At 36.1% G+C, this 12,731-nt stretch overlaps 1 protein-coding gene across 5 annotated transcripts in view; it reads right to left on the minus strand.

The window, feature by feature from the left end:
• The window catches only part of Tcf12 (transcription factor 12), a 268,114-nt gene that overhangs the window by 155,470 nt on the left and 99,913 nt on the right, over window positions 1-12,731 (minus strand). For 3 of the 5 annotated variants that reach the window (XM_050127365.1, XM_050127384.1, XM_050127374.1), the window contains one exon: window positions 89-191. In XM_050127365.1, the coding sequence (XP_049983322.1) occupies window positions 89-191 (103 nt within the window). Of the gene's footprint in view, window positions 1-88; window positions 192-8,776; window positions 8,839-12,731 lie in introns of all 5 variants that reach the window. The other 2 variants (XM_050127395.1, XM_050127403.1) reach the window with 1 other exon arrangement.

Here is a 12,731-nt window from a genome sequence, read left to right on the forward strand (position 1 = left end):
AAGGGAGCTTTACTTTATATATTTAAGTAGGACATGGTAACAGAAAGGGTCTCTGAGCACAGACACTTACATAGAGTCACCAACTTACCTATCAGATTTGAATTCATAAAAGGTGTTGGAGACAAGCCTTCATGGGCTCCTAATCGACTGTCATTCAAGTGATCGCTGTAATGAGGGCTGTCTGTGAAACCCTAAGGGGAGAAAGAACAACAATGTTAAAGGGAGAACAATAGCACTTACTTTATTAATGCACAAGTTTACACAGGGTCTCCAAACTGAGCTCCTTATTTGTCATTCACAGTACTTAATAGCACTTGCCTCCAAGCCTAATGGACCAAGTTCAATCCCTGGAATCCGCATTACAGAAAACAAAAATTGACTACTGCAAGTTATTCTCTGACTTTCATGTGCTAACCTCAGCAACCCAACACCCTCCACTCACAAAAGTGAGTCAATAAACAAAATTTACTTAAAAAAATTCCTTATGCTCTTAAAGGAAAACAAGTTTTTGAAAACAAACACAAACATTAGCCCACTGTCTTCAAAGTTCTCAATGCTTCCAGTGAAAAGAAAGGCTATAAATATTCTACAGACCATCACTGAGATCATCTAAGACCTCAAATCATGCAAAGGGAAAGATCTTTGGACATGCTTCCATTGCATCCAGAAGGACAGTTCTAGCTCAATCAGTAGAGCATAAGACTGGAATCTCAGGGTTGTGGGTTTGAGCCCCATGTTGGGCGCCCAAATAAAGCACAATTCATAAAAACCTCAGAGACAGACATTGGGTTCACCTTAAAGACAGAAAAGCAAAGCAGCCAGTCACTGGCTTTTACCTCCACCTCAGTCTGAAAATAGTGATCCTTGCCTCCAGGATACCTCAGAATCAGACTGAGACTAAGAGCTGCCTCTTCCATCTTATAAGCTTCTCTAGTTGTAATTAAGGGTGTCATAATTTTAAGTTATCAGAGGGCACCACTACCACCTGGTTTCTATGGCAAACTAGTGTGGCTAATAGGATTTAAAGGTGTGTGTCATTGCTGCCTGGTCTCTAAGGCTGGCCAATATGGCTGTTTTACTTTTCTGATCCTCAGGCAAGTTTTATTTATTAAAATACAAACACCAAGTTCCATGAACTATGTAGAAAGATCCTGTCTCCAAAATAAAATAAAATAAAATAAAATAAAATAAAATAAAATAAAATAAAAGTGGGTCTTCCCACTACAATTAAAAGGAAAAAATGAAGAAAAACCCCAGAAAACATACTATAGCTGTAATGCATTAGAAACATGCTTGTCTTCACCTATTCCTCCTTAGTTACCATTCTTACAAAGGCAGGTAATTACAGGCTGAACCTAAAATGCTTTAAATTATTCACAATAAGTAAACTGGAAATATATCCATTCTTAAATGTAGAACAAATACAGAACAAAATTAGTATGATAAGATCGACTCTTATGGAATCTGGACCATATAAAAAAGGAAAATAACAAAATAGCTCATTAAATCTATAAGTCTGAAAAGGAAATTATAAATACCATAAAATAATAATGCTAAGAATATTTCATGGCAGCTATTATATTTCTCTTACCTTCTAATATATTTTCGTAAAGGCAAGGATAGAACAGAAGAAACTTTCCAAAAGTCTCAGAGGGTTACAACTATTCTGATTCTCAGGTTCCCACACACAACACAGCACTGCCTCCAAATCTGGAGTGTTTCTAGTTAATTTTTTAAAACTTCAGGTGATAATAAGCCTTCTGATAACTTAAAATTATGACAGCAAAGATGATGAAAACTGAAGAGAAACCAACAAAGACAGAACGTGCCTGCCTGACTGAGACCATTCAGCATTTCTTGGGGCTGTATCACTGAACAATTTATCATTCTCCCGAGTGCACCTTAGCATTCAAGAAGACATTAAAGAAGCAGAAACAGACTTCACTATCTCTGTGGAATGAGGTATTAATCCAACCAGAAGGCTATATTCCAAGGGTTGAATCATTACAACTGCTTATAGATGGCACATATGACTTCTACTGTTCAGTAACTTCAAACTGAATGGGTTTCGTTTTTGGCTATAATAGAATTGGTGATACATGTGTCAGACAATCAAAAGTTAAAATGATATTTTCAACATGATAATGGCTGTAAGAACGTACGCCGGTGACCACAGTCATAGTCCAATCTGCCATACCCAAAGAGATGTACAAAATAGGATGCTCTTGATGAGTCATTCCTTGGAGTTTACTTTTATTTTAAAAACAAACACTGTACAAGTACTAACTAACATACCATGATCCAATATACCTCAGTATTCTTTCTGTCACCCCCTTCTCACTGCCATTCTTAGGCAGTGTGAAAACAAGGCATTACAGCCTATATACTCACTGAGATCTGCTGAGGCTATAAAGTGGTATGACTCTAGAAAAAGTCATTTTCAGTCATATTATTCCATAACAGATGAATAAAATAAATATATGAAAATTAAGAATTCCAGTTAAAACTCAAAGCAATTAAAATATTTTCAACGTCTATATTTACCTATATATTTCAAAGTAAACAGTGAGTAGTACAGCTCAATAAATAAAATGTATTCTTTAAGATCACTTCCTACTTTATGCTCACTTTATGTTGCATAAACCTAGAAAGGTTAGTCTTTGCTGTAATAAGAAAATAGACTTAAAATGATGAATCAAAGCTGCTTCAATATTAACAAATTTAAGCCACACATAATCACTTAAAATTTTTATACATAAGCCCTAGCACACAAAATCCAGTTGATATATCAATCAATCAAAGATTAACAAAGTCTTTCTTTTCCTAAGCTCAAGTGGTTTCCCTATCTCAGCCTGAATAATTATGACTTTTATAGGTATGTGCTTATCACCTTTTAGCAAAAAAAATATATTTTTGTTTCATTTTACATATCAACCCCAATTCCCCCTCCCTCCCCTTCTCCTGTCACCCCCCTCACATCCTCCCTATTCCACCCTTCTATCCATTCCTCAGAGGAGGAAAGGCCTCTCTTGTGGAGTCAACAAAGTCTGGCATACAAAGTTGAGGCAGGATCAAGGCCCTCCCCGCTGTATCAAGAGTGAGCAAGGTATGCCATCTGAGAGAATGAGTTCCAAAACACCAGTTCATGCACCCAGGATAAATCCTGGTCCCATTGTTGAAAAAATTTTAAAATCTTAATTTTTAGGGGGCTGGGGAAAAGAGCTCAGTAAATAAGAACACTTGATGTTTAAAAAAGAGAACCTGAGCCAGGTAATGGCCAATATCCATCTGAGGAGGCATCTCAGGAGGCAGAGTCAGATGGATTTCAGAGTTCGAGGCCAGCCTGGTCTAGAGTGCAAGTACAGAACAGCCAGGGCTACACAGATAAAACCTGTCCGGGGAAGGGGAGGGGAGTAAGAGGAGTGAGTTTTCAGTACTCATATAAACAAAGCCATGAATAGTAGCTGTGCACACCTGTAACCTTAGTACTACTGGAGACACAAGATCCCTACGGCTGCTGGCCATCAGTCTAGCTCCAGATTCAGTGAGAGATCCTGACACAAGGTAATAGGGCAGAGAGTGATGGAGCAAATCACCCAGTGTCCACCCCTTCACATCTTCATGCATATGCACATTTCTCCCCCCCTCTTCCTTTTAATTTTAAAAAATATTGTGTGGAGCTGGCAAGATAGTTCAGAATTATGAAAACACAAAAAAAATTTCATCTAGTAAAAAAAAAAACTGCAACCTAATCCACTACCAGAAAAAAATGATCTGTATGAACATGTGTATTCTGCTTAGTTCAATCAAACTGTCAACAAGTTTAAGGGCACGGCATTAAAAGAATGAGTGTAAGATTTAAAGTGCAAGTAAAATGGTAATTGTGTTCTTTAAAAATATTTTCTAATTCAGGCATTTAGTCCAAATTGGTACTATCTTATATTTGTCAATGAAAGATTCAGAAGTTACAAAAATGAATGAATGCACACAGGACAGAGTTTTCAGAACAAACAGGCTAGCCTTCCTTTGATATTCAACTGCTCACAGTAGTACCTTTTTTTGTTTCATTTTTATGTACTTCCTAAGAGATTGGAAAGTATACCTCTTTAACATTAGGGCTAATAGCAGCATAAACTGAAACGTGTGTGTGTGTGTGTGTGTGTGTGTGTGTGTGTGTGTGTGTGTATGATCAACATGGCAATTCTCAATATTAAAGCGAACAAGCGTATTCTCTTTTACTGCTTGTCTGTTCTAATTTTTTTCAATGTGTACTGCCAATCTCTATCTCAGACATCAACATAAATGCTTGTCAACACTGTCAATCTCTTTCCTTCTCTTTATGTTTCCTCTCATTTTCTTCTTACCTATCCCTCACATCCTGCATATTTTATCTGTCTTATCATGTCATTTTAATAGTTACTAATGAAATTAAAGTACATATGGATTATATGCACATAATACATTGTGTGTAATATTGTCTCTATCATATTAAACAGTCCACTATTATAGGCTACAAAATGCATAAAGCAGTCCTTGTGTTTAAACAGCTCACAGTCTGGAAAAGAAGGATCTCTCTCTCTCTCTCTCTCTCTCTCTCTCTCTCTCTCTCTCTCTCTCTCTCTCTGGAAAACTAAACTATGATACATCACAGTCTCCAAGGTCTTATTGGTCTTATTAGTATTACTAAATTTTCATTAGTACAAAGGACAGGAAAACAGGACCAGTAAATTTTAAACTGAGGACAATCACCCTATCAAATTTCAAAGTAAATTCCCCGTACAAAAACATAAATAGCATAGATGACCAAATGTCAGCACAGCTTCAAATGGGAACATCAAGGAACAAAGTAACTTTCAGGCAGATAGAAAGCATCACAACTTGTTACAGGACACTTAAAGCAAATGAAGCATATTGATAATTAGAAAACAATTAGATAATGAGAATGAACAAAGCTCTGGCCATGTTCATCACAGTTAATTTTTGAGTGTCTTCTGTGACTTAGCTTTTAAGGGATTACATGTATCCAGACAATCTGACAGAATGTTAATTAATGTTAGCCACTTTAAAAGAAAAATTCTGTATCAAGAAATCTGATAAAAGGGTAGTAAGCATGTTAATGCAGGATCATTTCCTCTGGTTAAGCTACTCTCATGTTATCAGAATATCTTAGCACTCAGAATCCCTTCATATAAACAAAACAAAAAATCTACATCTTCACAGCAGATTCTTGTCCAACTAGCCCTTCACATAAACACCCAGTCCTGACTAACACCTTACCTACAGCCTAGCAGGAAACACTGAAGCCAAGGACCAGGCCAAACTATACCAGATTTCTAAACTGGTAGAAATATTAGAAACTATTAGAAATAAATGTATCATTTTAAACTACTAAGTTTGTGGTCATTTAACAACATAAGGGACAACTGACTCAAATAATAAAAAGAACTATAGTGCGCAAATGCAACTCAGATGAAATGGACAAATGGCACATTTGTTAAGTCAATCTTGTTTTTTTTTTTAAAAAAAAAAAAAAAACTTGAATAGCCCTTTATAGACAAATTTAATTAAAAATCAATCCAGGGCTGGCAAGATTCCTTAGGTCAAAATAATTGGTCAAGTCTAATGATCTGAGTCTGATCCACAAAACTCACAAGCTGCCCATTGACCTTCATACCACATACACAATAAGTATGTTTTAAAAAATCATCTGAAAGAGAATTAAGGTCAATATTATCTTTGGTAGTGATTCTATCAAAAACAAAAATAATATCAATACTACATGAATTCTTGCAGAAATATAAATAAGTAATTTTCTACTTAAGGCTAGCATTATTGTTCTACCTAATTTTGACAAAGGCAATGAAAAAAGCAAAACCAATCAGAAATCAATTTCTCAGGCATGAACACCTGCAACACTGTAACAAACTGAATACATAAATACAAAAATGACACTCCACAACACTCAATGCTATCTGCCTACAAGTATAAGGTTACTTTGACATTAGAAAACAATAGTATTCTTTTTCCCATAAGAACACACTATAAAGAAAAACCATGAGAACAGGAGCAGAAAAAACTCCAATGTCCACATTTATTAAATAGGCTACAGAAAGAGGTATAAGGAACTCTTTGATGTTTGCCCCTAATGACATGCATACTTCAGACATTCTTCACCTACCAGGACAGGTGATACTTTATTGTTTGACAACAAAATAAGTTTCTAACACCAAAAATATATTCTCTTCTCTACAAAGCATCACATTGATTATACCATATTGGAGTACAAGTCTGAAGTGTCTTCCAGAGGCTGATCACTTGATGGCCTGCTGCATCAGCCATGTTCAAAGGTGGGGCTTTAGAGGAATGACTGGACTGACTAATGGGCTCAATGTTTGCTGAACTACTGAAGGGTAGAAACCTAATAGGTAGGATCCAAGTAAAAGGAATAGATTCTTGGGAAGTGCCCTTTGGGTGTTATATCTTGTTCCAGTTCCCATCAAGGAATTGTGGAGCCAAATACATCTTTGCTCCTTTATTTTCTCAGGTATTACAAAGCTTAATGTCATGTAGAATCATTAAAATAAATGGTTTCACTTGACAGTAGAAAGTTTAACGTATTGAAGGAGAACAGTTTAGAATAATCATTAGAACATGGGACAACAAAAGTATGTCACAAAAGGAATACAAAAGGATAAAGCTAAGTCCTCCAGCAATCAAAATCTCCTTTGGGACTCTTACTTTGTTAAGGGTGCACATGTTTCAAAGATTTAAAGTAATGGGGCTTCTTTTTTTAAGAATGTACAAATCTACATTTTGTTATAAGAATGTAGGTCTAAGAATTGGATTACAGCATTGTCTCCTCAATAATCTCTAAGTACCAAGATATGTAAAACAATATTTTTTTCCGATTTTCAATAATTCAAAATTGCTGGGTGAGTGGTGGCGCATGCCTTTAATTCCATCACTCGGGAGGCAGAGGCAGGAAGATCTCTGTGAACTCAAGGCCAGCCTGGTCTACAGAGGGAGATCCAAGACAGGCTTCAAAGCGATAGAGAAACTCTGTCTTGAAAAAAAACAAAAACCCACCAAAAAAAAAATCAAAATTTGTATTTCATGATTTACAGGATTTCTTGTTGGACATTTAAAAATGACAGTAGCCCACCATCATGTCTGGGACATACTCTAGGAATTCAAAATAGCTGCCTTTCCAAGGAAACATATAGAACTTGAAAGTTCCTGACAGGATTTTGCATCATAATGGATATATAACTTCTCATAGGACTCGACATAAAAACAGGAATAAACACTAACAAATTTTCAAATCAGTCTACCTATAATAAAACTTCCTCTAGAAAATTAAAAAAAAATAAGAAGTCAATTTGTTTAGACTGTCTGATTGGTACTACAGCTCATTTTTTTTTTACAACATATTAAAAAATTGTAAGAAAATAATATAGTGAGGCTGGTGATATGGGTTAGTAGGTAAAGGTACTTGCCACTAAGCCTGATGATCTGAGCGCCACACTCAGGACCCACATAGTGGAAGAACGAAACAAACTCCCCCCAGTTGTTCTACACAGACAGACAGACAGACAGACAGACAGACAGACAGACACAGAGAGAGAGAGAGAGAGAGAGAGAGAGAGAGAGAGAGAGAGAGAGAGACTATAATAACAATAACAATAACAATAAGGTGGAGGAGGAGTAAAATGAAACAAGAAAAAAAAGGAAATGCTGATGGTAGCATAACCTTAAAATTTTCTAGAGTACTGTTCCTTAAAGTCCTGGACGATAAGAATGTGAAGGGTTTTTAAGGCCGCTTACACACTCTGACAAGTCAACATAATAATGGGGCCAATTAGTCATCAAGACTGGTTACCATTACTAGACCTACTCAAAACTTTGATGCCCTCATCTTCAAAATGAAAAGAATCTTAAAATGGCTTATTTGTTGAATATTCTGAAGATCAAAGCAAAATCTATAAAGTAGTAACTGTGATAAACGGGAACCCTTAGTTATTAACAAAAGTAAGCTAGTTAGTTATAAAAATTTGTTCAGCTAGAATCTATCCTACATTGTTTTTTTCATAAATAAGAGATCTCTAAACTCAGGAAATACTAAAGAGACTACTATCAAGATCAAGCTCAACAATTATAAAAAAAGAATATCAAAGATTAAAAATTAAATATACTCAAGTGCTACCTGGTAACTTTTGCTAAGTGGGTGTTCTGGAAGACTGAACAGATGTCTAGTAGCCAGTCTAGTATCTAGTAGATCTCTGCTACTGTATAATGGGCTAGACCTCAGTCACCCACTGATTAGCTGTGAAGTCTAAAGAACCTAAGAGAGAACTGTCAAGGTCAATCTGTCCTAGTACGAACTGTATAGGCATATAGACTTCAAGTCTCAACAGGCTTGCTCTAAGATTTGACAGACTGGAAAAAGAAACTTTGGCTGTCTTAAAACTGAATAGTAGGCAATTTAAAGTTATATGATTTCTTTTACCTTAAATCTGTGCTGGCAGAGATTTAAATGCTTACATACATCTCATAATCCACCTTCTCTTAAGAAAGAATAGATTCAATTCAGGCTGATGCTGTCTTGAATGGCACTAAGAATCACAACAATTACTCTCTAGACTCATTTAAACCTAACCTTAAAATATACACTTTCTCACCCACAGTTTTCTTCACATCTAAAACATGCTGAAGGAGCAGTTACATAACAAAACAGAGATTAATGGGAACATAGATGCAATACATGGAAAACACTTACTTTAATTCTCTGTCCCTTCTGTCTTGCTTTGCTATTTAACTGCTTCATCTCCTGTTTTGTACCTGAGATCAAGAGGCATAAAATACTATTTCAAAATTTGTGTGTCCTTTCTAATTAGTGCATTTGAACTTCCTACTAACCATAAAATCTGTGCCTTTCCCCCTCAGAAAAATAAAAAAATAATAAACAGTTTAGAGACTATATCTTCTGTTCTATAGGAAAGATGGTTAACACTAAGCTTTACCATCTGAGTCCTGAAAAGTGGGCACAAGGAAAAAAAGCTATTTTCAGCTTTTCATTCTCACAAAAGGGTTTTTTTTTTTTTAAATCCAGCCATCAGGTAGTTAACACAACAAAAGCAAACTTGTCACATCCTAAAAACCACAGATAATTGAATTCCAGGGTTATCATTATGTAGCAGGGAAGAGCCTGTATGATTCACTTCCCCAGCCATCTAGTCCTGCCAGCTGTCCCACAAATACTACTACCACCTTTAGTGAAATTTCTTTTCTTTCCATTACTCTACAGTCTGGCTCCTATTGCCCTAAACCAAATGTGATTTCATCCTAAGCAGATCTATGTAATTAATCTTCCCAGAGCATCCTATTTCTTGTCAATATTTCATGCTGGACCCACCTTTCACACCACAATAAACCAGTCCTTGTAAAGTGCTAGGCCATTCCCTATCAACGAGTCTATTTGAAATTGAGTCTAGTCCCAAAAGTATATACTACATTTTCCCTAATGAAAAGTTACCCCTCTTATTTCATACTATTCACCTACTAAATAAAGATAGATTTCAAGAAAGTTGTTTCTCTTTCTATTCTATTCATACAAATGCTTGTTCAGCCTAGTTAACACTTCTCTCAATTATATCTTTCCTAACCAATAAAATTATTGTGATAAGTATTTAGAGTGAGCAATAAAATTATTTTGAAATTATTGGCTACCTAATTATAACTCCCATCTTACTACCTAAAGGAGTTAAAAGTATTTTTCAAAAAATGCAACTGTTTAGGCAAATGTGGCATATTTCTAAGCATACTTTCTGAACTCTTAAATATGCAATTATATACCTCGAGCATTTCAAAAACTTGATGCATTTACCAACTGCAAAATATTCAAAGTGGGGGTCATGCCAGAAAAAGCCCTTAAAGGCAAGAAAACTAAGTGAAGCCTGGGGTACAGCCCTACAATCCCAGCTACTCAGGAAGGTGAGGCTGGATGATTATAACTCTGGGCTACAAATAGGTTCAAGGCCAGAAGGGGCAACTTTAAGAAACAGTCTACCTCAAAATAAGATTTTACATATATATATATATATATATATATGTATATGAATAAGTTTATGTGTCTGTCTGAGTATATGTCACACATAATGTTTAGGTGCTCTCAGGCATCAGAAAAGACTGTGAGATCCCGATGCTCAAATTATAGGTGCTTTGAGCCACCCAATGTAGCTGCTGGGAACTGAACTCAGAGCCCTGCAATAGCAGTCAAGTGTTTTAACCATTGAGCTTTCTCTCCAGTTCCAAAATAATGATTCTGAAAATAAGAGGCTGGAATACAGCTCAATGGTAGAGCACTTACCTAGTATGTGTGTAGCCCTGGGTTCAATTCCCAGTACTGAGGAACAGACTGTATTAATATTCTTATTTGCAATGGTGTTTCCTCATAATACTGAGTTCCCAGTAGGAAAAGAAGCAGAGAGAGTCTCTCTGTTCTATTACCAACTACTAAGGCTTCTGCTATGACATGTAAACCTAACCAGGCCAATCCAAAACTATAGCCAGTATAACCCCTTAGTGTGGTCAAAACACTGCTAATACTCTGAGCCCTCAACTCCCTGTGAACCCACTGCTAGAAGGAAGCAAAAGTCAACAAGTTCTACAGAACTCAAAATGTGTCTACTACTCATCCCTTAGGAGAAAGTCCCTGGGGCTCTTGGGAAAAACTGTTCAGCCATTAGAGGCTAGGCTCACAACCTAAAAAGAAAAGTAACAAGTTCCTGAAATCATTCTGTGCTGAGTCACACACAACTATTTAAAGGCTAACCCATCAACATATAGCTGCTTTCCCCCACTCTACTAATTGGCAAAAGCTTGAAGGCTGGTGATGTAGCCATTATTACTGTGCATTCCATTTGTATCAATGAAGAAAAAAGGGATAAAAAGTTTGATGTAAAAAAAATTAACTTATCCAGTATCACAAAGCAAGGTGTGAGGGGTGTCAGAAATAGACACTGACAGTACCATCTATCAACTGGATCAAGTTGGATATTCAACAACTAATTCTATGATTCTGCCTCATTGCACACTACTCTTGCTATGTAAATAACCCTGTCTACTTTCTCCTCTCCCCTTTCACTCCAAATGGGCTCAAGCTAGCTAAGTAGTCCAAGGTGACCTTGAACATTTGAACCTCCAACCTCTACTTCCCAAGAGCTGTAATCACAAGAGTGTGCCACCACATCCAGTTTGTGTGGTGCTAGGGACCAAAGCCAGAACCTCACAGAAGATAGGAAAGTATTCTACCAACTAATAAGCACATCTCCAGGTGGCTAAGTAGCATCATGTTCCAAATTTTCTTTCACTAGCTGCAGGTCCCCTTTTTTGTTCTACTTTCTACTTTCCCTGAAAAGTATGACAGAAAAAAATTAGGCCTACTCTTTGAATTAGGAACTTCTATGGCAAGGCAAGGGGACTTAAAACACATTGGTAACGTGTAATATAGTCACAGGCCAGAGGCAAGTACTGATGAGTTAAGTGCAACCCTCCTCATGTGAATAATGCAGTTACCTGACCAACCTCACACTCTCCAAATCTGGCTTCTCCTCTGGAAAACAAAAGAACTGGGGCAAATGATAGCTAACACATTTTTTCAGTTGTGGAAATTCTATGAGACAGCAAATGATGAGGAAAGAAAAAAGCAAACTGGCAAATGATTGTTTTGTTCTGCAAAGCACAATATAAAAAAGAAAAAGAAGGGAAAAAAACCTAGGGGAAATTTGGAAGCACTCAAATTCTGTTCAAGACAATTCAAGTTCTTTGTAAAAATAATAACAAGATAAATAAATACCCACCTTAACAGCCACATGTTATGAAAAATAATCATGACTTTAAAAAAAGAAAAAACCTCATAGTCACTAATGACATGAAAAAATTAATTTCCTATTAGTGGTTTGCTAGCAGTGAGCCTATATAAACTTTTACAAAGAAGCAGTAAAGTATTTGGTCTATATATCAGCAGGTGAGTTCTGCATCTCATGCAGGCTGTGAAATACAGACCTTAATGGTACATAGTAGAGTTTGGGCGAGGTTAGGTACCAGTGTGCAAAAGAACAGACAAAACCAAACAACATGGTCACTTGTAAGAGAAACAGAACCAGGTATCAGTCACATCTCAGAAACAGAATCTGTATTCAGGAAATATATGATGAAAATGCATACTGAATTATTTGATATTAAGATAAATCACTGGTAACAGTAATAGTTTCTATTTGTTGTATCAATAAGTGAAATATTTCATAGCTATAATATCCATTTTTATCTAAGCCCTTTAAGGTCTGTGTAAAACTACATAATTTTGAAGACAAAAAGAATCTAAAACAAAGTTGTCTTCTCTAAGGTCATATGTACAAGTTTTCAAGTCTGACCTCATATAAAATGCCTGAATTGGGTTCTTCTCTATCAGGAATTTGCATCTGTAAAAACACAGGGGGCCTGTTCCCTATTACTAAGACTACTATCTACTGTAAACCCCAGTCTTCCATCATTGTTCTTTCCTTTTAAAAAAAATTGTTCATTCACTTTCTAACTTTTTTGTTTGAAATTATAATTACATCATTTCCACCCTTCCCTTTCCTCCCTCTAAACTCTCACATATCGTCCTTCTTGCTCTTTCAAATGCATGGCCTCTTTTTTTCATTAATTGCTGTTATATGCAAATATGTATC

This window comes from Alexandromys fortis, unplaced genomic scaffold (assembly GCF_014885135.2).
Source record: "Alexandromys fortis isolate MF-2015 unplaced genomic scaffold, M_Fortis_MF-2015_v1.1 scaffold_22, whole genome shotgun sequence".
In the NCBI taxonomy this organism is placed as follows: Eukaryota; Metazoa; Chordata; class Mammalia; order Rodentia; family Cricetidae; genus Alexandromys; species Alexandromys fortis.